At 43.1% G+C, this 9764-nt stretch overlaps 1 protein-coding gene across 1 annotated transcript in view; it reads left to right on the top strand.

Moving 5' to 3' along the window:
- The first annotated feature begins 1753 nt into the window (after nucleotides 1-1753).
- The window catches only part of CDC14A (cell division cycle 14A), a 56461-nt gene continuing 48450 nt past the window's right edge, over nucleotides 1754-9764 (top strand). The window contains 2 exon segments of the mRNA XM_035333190.1: nucleotides 1754-2140; nucleotides 2512-2602. Of these exon segments, the coding sequence (XP_035189081.1) occupies nucleotides 2035-2140; nucleotides 2512-2602 (197 nt within the window). The 5' untranslated portion in view covers nucleotides 1754-2034.

The raw sequence follows: 9764 nt of genomic DNA, 5'->3' as shown, positions 1-9764 counted from the left end.
CCCAAGATACCTTAGTTAAAGCTAACTTGAGACTGCTCATGCATGTTCCCCTCAATGTGGCATGCACTTAGAAATGTATGTTGTGTTGGCCTGTAATGAAAGTTTGAGTAAAAATAATCTATAGTTTTGGATATATTGCCCTGTAGAGAATTTCTACTCCAAGACATTGCTTGTAAATAAAGAACTTAGTATTTGTTTTAATTACAGGTAAAAATACAAGAGAAAGCCATATTGAACAACACAGATGAACACATTGATTTCCATGGAAAGCAAATACCCTCCAGCAACCTTTATTTAATGTGGTGTTACTGAAGACTACAGTCTCAGTCTTGCAAGTATGTTGTACAGAATGATACTTACTAGTAAGAAAGAAATTCCTTGCTTAAGCTGATAAGACCAGACTCAAGCAGAGTGATACGTAGGAATATTAGTTCTGGAGCTATTAAAAAAAAAAAAAAAAAAAAAAAAGGAAAAGAACAATGGAACAATGTAAGAATGCAGGTACAAAGTAACTAGAACCAATACCAACAATAAATAAGCAGCTACAAAAACAAATACTTGAAAAAGTGTTTTCACTTCAGCACTTTTAAAGTTTTTAAATATCGTCCTGTGCTTATGACACTAGATTAAAAACAGAAGAGTCAGAAGTGTTTTACGCTCCCGTTTAGCCTCATCTGCAAGCACACTGGAATTATGTGAACTGGGAGCAATTCTAGGTTACGTTATGAAAAGATGGGGATAATAATGTGGACCGCAGAGCTGCATATTACATTATTATGTCTAAGGTATTTCAACTTTTTTTTTTTTTTTTTTTTTTTCTTCTAGGGAAGAATAGCATCAGTTTTCTTTAACAGATTACCTCACTTTTATTACCTTTTTCTTGATTAGGTATGAGAGTGAGAAAACAGCAGGCTGCTGTTTGTCACTTACAAGTTCTTTCGGAAGGGGTGGGTGGAAGAAAGGCATTTCTAATGCTTTTAATGATTCTGTTTCTTTGTCAGGAGGTTAATTGCAGCCAACAGGTTAATACAGCTTTTCTGAATCACCTGCCAAGTCCATCTTTCACTTTCTTTAAGCAGAAAGCCAGGGTGCATTCTTGTCGTGTTTCCACAGCCCTAGCAGCGCACGTGAAACATTTCACCGCTGCTTAACCCCTCAGTTACTTCTCGGGGAGAGCCCTCAACTCATCCTAGCGCGTGGGGAGCTTCGCGCAGTGTCGAGGCCGCACGTCGCAGTCCCCTATCGCCGGGCGCCTTCCGCAGCACCTCGGTCCCCTCAGAGCTGAGGGCGCGGCCGCTGGCAGGAGGCCGGGAGGCGGGACGGCGGCGCCGCTGGGGCGAGACCCGCTCGGGGGGCGTGCCCGGGAGCGGCGGTCTCTTCAGCGCGCCCCGCTCATTGGCCGGAGGGCTGGCAGAGCAGCTTTGGATTGGCGGGGCTGCCTGTCCATCAGGCCGGACGGCGGAGCGGGGGTAGCCGGGCCGGGACCCCCGCGACCGAAAGCCCCAGCCCGGGCAGGGCGGCAGCAGCGGTTCCGCCCGCGCCGTGCGGCGCCCCCCGCTCCCACCCCGCTGAGGTACTCGCGGCGCCTCCGGGGCTGCCCTGCCCCACGGGGGCGTTCCGCAGTGGCAGCCCCGGGGCAGGCAGAGGAGAAGGAAGCGCTGCGGGGCGCACAGCCGCTGCCCGGTGGGGCGGGGGCGGAGCCGCAAAGCCGTGGGGGGCTGAGGGCGGCCGCCCGGCTGGGCTCGGCTGGGCGCCGGGCCGGTGCAGACAAAGGCCCCGTGCCGCTGTTGCTAGCGCGCCGCCGGTCGCCTGGTAACCGCCCGCTGCCTCCTTATCCGGGGGCGGCTCCGGGCTGGGGGCGGAGCGGAGCCCGAGTCCCTACGGGCGCCCTCTCGCCCGCCCGCCGCGTCCCGGAGCCGCTTCTCGCCTCCGCCCCGGTTCCTATGCGGCTTGCGGCGCTGCCGGCAGCGGGCGGCCCCTCCGGGCAGCGGGCCGCTTCCCAGCCACCGCGTCCCGGCGCCGCCCGGGGCCGCCATGAGCTCGGAGCCGCCCCGCGCCTCGCTGCTCCGCGCCCTCTTTAAGATGGAGCCGGCGGCGGCCGCCGCAGAAGTGCTGGGGGGAGCCTCCGAGTTCGTGAAAGGTGAGAGCGGCCGGGGCAGCCGGCCCGGCCCCGACCCCCCGGGAAGGAGCCCCGGCTTCTGCCCCGTCCCGGCCCTGCCGCCGCCCGGGGGGCTCGGGGGCCCGCTCGGCTCTGCCCCCCTTTGCCTTGCGGTTTTCGCGAGCCGCCTGCCCCGCTGCTGCGGGGAACGCCTGAGTAGTTCCTTCCTCCTCTCCGTTCCGGCAAGAAGCGGGGCCGGCACCTGTTGCTACGCCTCTGCTGGCTTCCCCTCTGCTCGCAGGGTGCCCGCCCGCGCTGGGGGTCCCCTCCCCTGCCCAGCGGCCGTGCTGGGACCCCCCTGCTGCAGCGCCGGGCTCTGGGTCCGGTCCTAGGGCAGCCCAAATGTCTTTCAGATCGGCTGTACTTTGCCACTCTGCGGAATAAGCCCAAGAGCACGGTGAACACCCACTACTTCTGTACTGATGAGGAACTGGTGTATGAAAAGTAAGTGCTTTCGTCTGCTGCGTTTTGTATGTTAAAAGGGATCGCCTCTTTGGTATTCTGTAGAGTACTTTTACCCCCCATTAGTTACTTCGATGAAGTCTTGGTGTAAGTTAGCCTGAACGTATATATAACCTCTCTGAAACTAGTTTAACTTTTTTGTTTGTTTAAAATAGAAAATAAAATTAAAAAAAAAATCTTACAAGACCAGTTAAATTGTAGTTGAGCTAGGGTGAAATAGTTAAGCTTTGTAAGATTGCTTTACTAGACGGAAGAGATCTTAGATTAATTACGCCTTATAACAGTGTCTTTAATAGAAGACTTTTCATATATTCATACTGCACAAAAGTTTTCTGCTATGTGTTTTCCTTTATCAGGCATATGAAATAATCACCTTTCATACAGAATCACAGAATGCAAAGCTTAAATTTGCTTTTGGAGAACATCTGCAACTTATTTTAAGGGTTTTGATATAGTACTTCCTTTTGGAGCTTTAGAACAGCAGAGAAAGTACTTTGTGAAGTTAAAGCCTCGTGTGTTTGGAAGATTCTGACAGCATGTAGAAGGTCAACAGTTAAACTGAGTGTAGTTAGAGTACTTCTAAGAGACATGAAATAATTACGCTGACAAATAAAGTAATAGCCCTGTGCTGTGGTCACAGAGTTGTCACTGTACGCTGTGTTCCTAGCTCAGCTGTTCCATGCATGATGGTAGCTATAGCTGCTTGACAAAGGGTTTGCTGCAGTACCAAGGCTTTTCTAGTGGAACAAGAAAAAGTTCTAGTCATTATCTTTAAACATAACTTTCTTTTTCCCCATGTGTTGAAAAACTTATGAGCATCAACTGCATCCTACTACAGTGACTTCAGTGCTGCTTCTGTGGAGGTGTAAACTAATCATGCTTTGTTTCTAGCTTATCTGCTATGCAAACCTTACAGTTCTGGGGTTTATTTTCTATACGCACTTCTGAATCTTCATTGTCTTCAGTCTTCAAAAGGAGTTCCTGATGATCCTTCTTCAAAGTTAACTTCTGTAATTTACTGTCTGGATTGCAAATATTTTCTGTAACAATCACTGAAGGAAACTAAATAAATATATTCCTTAATCCATGTGTCAATTAACCGCACACCAGAATGTATAATAATACCATGTATATTTACAAGATAACGGAAGGAAGTCACGCTTCCTTTATCTTCTAGGGCACATCTAAAGACTTTGGGCATATAATTTGTGGTATATTTTCTGAATCCATAGTTCCTGATCTATTGGGACCTCTTTAAAGGTATCATCCATATTTGATACAGTAACAGTACTCCTGTTGTACTCTGCAATAGTAAAACTTAATATGAGGTAGAAGCTAAGAGACAGATGCTGGGTGGTACGAATGCATCCTGTAATAACCTAGCTCTTCTAGATAAACAGTGCTAAGCTTTCCATTGATATTTGTAACGCAGCATGCATCGCTATCAGTTATGCAATATCTGGTAGTAAAACTGTATCTGATTTTAAGTTTTCTTCCCTCTTCTCACTCCCATCTTCAAGGAAACTTGTGTTCTTGGGGAGGTAAAAGTAGGTGTTGGTAGGGTTACCGTTTTATACTTTGGTCAGTATCTTTCTGAAATTGGAAAGTTAGGGGCAAAGTGAGGAATAGAATGCAAATCTGATAGTTCTTCGGGAAATGCTGATTCTACTGTAGTTTCCCAGTCGTGTCCATCAATTTGATGATATTTTGTCTGTTTTGTGTCACAGGCTACACAGTAAAGACAGGCCCTGAAATCAGGAGTTGTTTCTAAGTAGTAGTAGGGTATGACTTCATACACCAAATCAGATTTCCTGCTAGCTTTCTTAAAAATGTTAGCACAACTACTTATTGACTTAAGATGCATGTTATTGTGTCAAATATGACGCGTGTTAAGATGCATCATACTAGTGACTAGTAAGATATTCCACTGCGCGTGGAAGTAAACTGCTTTTCCTTGGGCTGTTTTTCTATTATCTTCAGCAATAACTCCCAAGCACGAAGTGTTGAATTTACTTCGCTGCCTTTACCGGGGACAGTTTGCGTTCTTTGAAGCAACATCTGATCTAAAAACCTCAGGAATATGTGGATATGGGTTTGTTAGTCTGGTTATAAAGAGCATATTATTGGATCACATAGCAATTAACTTCCTTTCTGCCTCACTTCCCTTTTTTCCCTCCTCTCCTCACTCTTGATGAGACAGAAGGGAATAATAGCGTAAATTAATACTAGGTGCAATTTATTAAATAAAGAAGTTCTAGCACTAAACGTGATGGTTTTGGAAGTTCTGGTCTGCTGAATGCTGACTTGCTCTTGTGTTTTGTCACGTGGTTTATCACTAGATTATACCCAAAGTGTGGTTATGTAATCTTGAGTACTTTAGCCTTCAGTTTTCACTTGAAGTTGTCAACTGTTTTAATAAATTCATAACACTGTCTTATTTAAACATTCATACTTTTAGAAATTTTAAAAAAGGACTTAAATGCACTTAGGAACATCTCAAACATGAGCTGACAAGAAACTCGCAGAGCTGTCACTGTTTTAGTTAAACGTGCTGCAATTTAACCTTGAACCTATCGTGCTAGGGAAGAGCGGGTATGCAGATTCCTCGGTTAAGAGAACAAGAAACCTGAATGAGTTGATGCAACTCTGAATTGTTAAGATTTTATTCCCAGTTATTCTGTTTCCATAAGATTTTGTCAGTCTTTCTCTGAAACTCTGAGGTCCCTGCCGAGGAAGTCTGCATTACTACTTAGAGAATAGTCTTTCAGAGTAATGTAGTGCAGGTAACTATTACTTCAGGAAAATGGAGTTGATGAGAAATAATCCAGTTTGATGAAGACTGTCATTTGGCAAATATGCAAGCCTTGCTTGGAAAGACCTCATTAGTTAGTTGGGCAAGAGTAAGAAGCTTTTTATTCTCTAAGAATAGCGTCTTTCATGTTTCACCTTTCAGTAAACAGATCTGGGTTAGGAATATTACACTTGACTGGTTAACTTGGCTTTCACATGTTTTTATCAAAGCGACTTTTATGGCCTCTATTGTTGTGTAAATTCTCAAAAATAAATAAAATAAAAGTTCGTTAGAAACAGGAATAGCATCTTGGTAAATTGTGCTGGCAGTTTTCATAAGCCATTATGTTTTTATTCAGTTATTTCTTGTAACTTCAAATCTTTTGTATAAACAGCTTTTGCAGGTCTAGTCTGCAATCTTGTGATCAGCTTTAAAAGTAATATGACATTCTCTGTACATTCAATGTTTTACACTGTGGCTGGAAAACTTTAGTGTGTTACTTGCCCACTTCACAGCAGTCTTAATGTTACGTATGTTTTTTGGTTTGAGCAGCCATAAAATAAGACTCAAAGCTAAAACGTCATTTAATGAGTGATCTTTGTACTTTGACTTGTAGGATGAGCTTATGCAAATAAGCGGTTTCTCTTTTCTGTGCGTAAGAGTAAGGGTTAATTTACGTATTTGACTGGTGTAAAATGCTACTTCTCTATGCCTATCCAATAACGGTACTTGCATAGGAATCCTGAACTTCTCTAGCCTTCTGTGGCTTATATCAGTTGACAGGAAAAAAGAAAACTTAAACTTAGCCTTGTTACAACAAACAGACCTGTCACTTCACGTGGAGAACAGGGAGTTCCTTGTTCATGTCAGAGGCCTATGAAGAGTTGAACTTCGCTATCAAATGACCAGTATAACTTAGTAAGTTCAAGTCCACAAAACCCAAAACACTACTTGCATTTAAGGAACTTCCTAACTTTTTATCAGTATGAATTTACATACAGAACAGAAAAACTTAATTATGCTAACATCAGCTTTTTATGTCTAATTCTTACAAATGGCTATTAAGAATAGTACTGTAGCTTTTTTGTTTTCTGTCTTAAATTGAGGGATTAAATTCAATGCAGACAAGAAAATCAGAAGATCTGGGAATATCAACTTTTGCTTAGGACATGAATTAATGGCATACCTTTATATTTGGTACTTGCAAGGTGCTGCCCCTTAACACCTGGGGTGCTCTCTCCAGTACAAATTAAATTTTATATGCAAGCATGTCTTTACTTCTTTGCCAAGATGCTCAAGGGAGGGGAGCACCTCTCCTGTGAGGAGAGGCTGAGAGAGCTGGAGAAGAGGAGGGCTGGGGGGATCTTATCAAAGTCTATAAACTCCTGAAAGGAGGGTGCAGAAGGGGCGGAGCTGGGCTTTTCTCACTGGTGCCCAGTGCTGGGATAAGAGGCAGCGAACATCAGCAGGGCCATGAGAGGTTCCATTTGAACGTCAGGAAGCCCTTCTTTACTGTTCGGGTGATGGAGCACTGGAACAGGTTGCCAAGAGATGTTGGGGCTTTTCCCTCCTTGGAGATTTTTGAAACCTGCTGTAGGTGTCCCTGCTTGAGCAGGGGTTTGGACCAGATGACTTCCAGAGGTTCCTTCCAACCTCAGCCATTCTGTAATTTTGTGATTCACATGGAGAAGACAAAATAAATTGTCACAAGCATTGAAGATATTTTTGTTGTTTGTTTACAGCAAGTGGGGACTGGAATAGAATAACTTTTTTTTTCTAGACTTCAGTTTCGTATTGGACAAGAGTATAACTTAAAATAGAAAACTAATGAAAAATCTTGGCCTCTGTTAAGAAGGCTTTTATTTTCTGTAGAGTAGGTTTCTAACATAATCTGAAGAACCTTCTATAGTCCAACTCTATGGAAAAAGCTCTTAACTGATACCATGTTCTTTGCATCAAGGAGCACTGTATGACAAGCACGTGCATCTGGAGTAGCTATTTAATTATCTGTAATTTGGTGCTATGATCTCTTCTTGGATTTTGAAGAGCCAGTATCTTGAGGAGGATTTGGAACAATGAAAGGGAAATAGACTGAGTACCTGGTGTTTGCATAATCCAGACCCTCGGCATTATTCCTACATTCAAATGCAAGCAGTGGGGTGTTATATTTTCTCTAGGTATTCACTGTATCTTCCTTTGTCATTCAGAAGCGTGTGATCCTTAAGTAGTATTAAGCATTAGGGATTGTGCCTTGGCCCAGATAAGAAAGCTGCCAGCAATTTACCCGTTACTGGAGTTGGTGGGGTTAGAGCAGGCAGCTTGTGCTATTGGGCATCCCACCTTCGTTCATGCACTTGGCAAGTGGGAAGGTAGAACGTGCTTTGGGAAAAATTAACGGGAGAAAAAAAAAAAAAAGAATAGGTAAAATTTCCTGACCAGCAGAGTTAGGTTGCACTGAATATGTGGATTAATTGTTTTGGCTTTCATCCAGGAACTATTGCACTTCAGGCATGTTCAGCTCAGGGCTTGGAGCCTTTATCTGTAGCAGACAGTTGGCCTCTTCGCCGGTAGCAAAGAAGACCTGGCAGTGCAGTTGTCTGAATGTTCTAGTAATCCAGGGTAGGAAAGGGGGAGAGAAAAGCAAGTGGAGATATATATATTAATATCCCTTATTCTATTTTAGTCTCACTACTTAATTTTAATAGTAAGCTAAACAAGAATACTTGTACCAGGCTTACAAATTAGTGTAGTCCTATATTTAGGAAATGGCATTTCTCCTAGTTCTTAAAGTCCTTATGGTTAAATTTTTGGTTTGAATAGCAGCCAGTTTGAGGTGCTCCTATTTGGTAGAAAAGGACTTTTACACAGTTGCTCGTGTCTAAGAAAGCAAGCTTCTTACAGAAAGTAGTTGTGCTCCAGTTCTGGTGATCATGCTCCAGAAAGTGATTGCAATTGCTGAACTGTGTCCCTGTTCTCAAGTTACTAACTCAAAAACCGACTAAGCTGCCATGCAAGTAACATCATCCCCTCTGAGCATTATTGCACTGTTAGAACTGACTTTGTGGATCTGTCCTATTATTTTTCCACTATGATAATTAGGGTTTGAGCCATATTCAGACTTGGAAATGCCTACTACTGGGTGCCAGAATGCACGCACACCCTCATGTTCAGTAGCAGTAACACTGAACTTACACTGATCTGGTATGAAGAAAAGAATCCTGAAATAGATCTTCTAGTAGCAATCTCCTATCCTTTCATCCATACTTCTCTTGCTGTTTCACGGAATTTGAGTGGCAGTATAAAACTACTGCTCTAGTACATTCATCTACGGGCCAAAAAGTTTGTGTTTGCTCTCAGGTTTCTAGGGTAAAATATAAGTAGTTCAATTTATCTTTGAAAGATAACTTGACACCATGGCCGTAAATAGGTTGATTGTGATGTTAATATGGAGGTTATCAGTTCATTTCAAAGACTGTCTGGCTTCGCTGACCATTATGAGGCTCCATCCAATACTTCAGGATATGAAAGCTGTATATCACACTGCTGCTGTGCTAGGGTCAGCCATATTCAAATACTTGGGGAAAAAGTAGCATGCAGCAGAGGTGCCCGAGGCTTGCCTTAACTGATGGCACCTTCATGTGGCATTGCACAGAACTGCAATCAGAAACAAGTTACTGTCCCAAAGAGTTCTATACTACATTTTTTTTTTCACGATTAAATTCCTTGGAAGAATGTACTGGCATGACAGAGTGAACTAATGAGCTCATTTAGGCTGGCCTTTCCAGGTGAATAGCAGTTCCTGTGTAGCCAAATAACCCGAATGATATGCTGTAAGAACTGATAAGAAGGGGTGGTTCTAGGAGTTGGTTCTAAGGAGAATACAGATATAAGAAATCTATGCTACTGCTCCCAAGTAGCATTACGTTAGTATTTATGAAGTGTTGAAATATTCATATAGTAAATTTGTGGGTTTTCTGTTACATAGTTGGAGAAGTGTAAGGATAGTAAGTTTCCATGGCATGAGGGAGAAGAATAATTTAAGCTATCATCAAGGTATTTGATTAAAACAAAATATAATTAAATGTAGATTAATACTATACTTGCCTTCTGTTCTCATACCTGGTTCCTACCTCTGTAGTAAATGACTGTCTTAACTAGTTTAAGCTTCAGAGACATCCTAATTTCTTAGTGCATTCAAATGCTTACAGAAACATCTAGATACATCTGGATACAATAGATCTGTTACCCATAAAAGAAATATAAATGAACTAATATTGCATAGATTGTTACCAGTGACTACTACTAGTTAGATCTGATTTATTGTATTTTTATCTTCAACGTTTACCAGATAAA

This window comes from Oxyura jamaicensis, chromosome 8 (assembly GCF_011077185.1).
Source record: "Oxyura jamaicensis isolate SHBP4307 breed ruddy duck chromosome 8, BPBGC_Ojam_1.0, whole genome shotgun sequence".
Taxonomy (NCBI): domain Eukaryota; kingdom Metazoa; phylum Chordata; class Aves; order Anseriformes; family Anatidae; genus Oxyura; species Oxyura jamaicensis.
The sequence above is the reverse complement of the archived record's forward strand: the minus strand, read 5'-3'. Positions and strand labels throughout refer to the sequence as shown.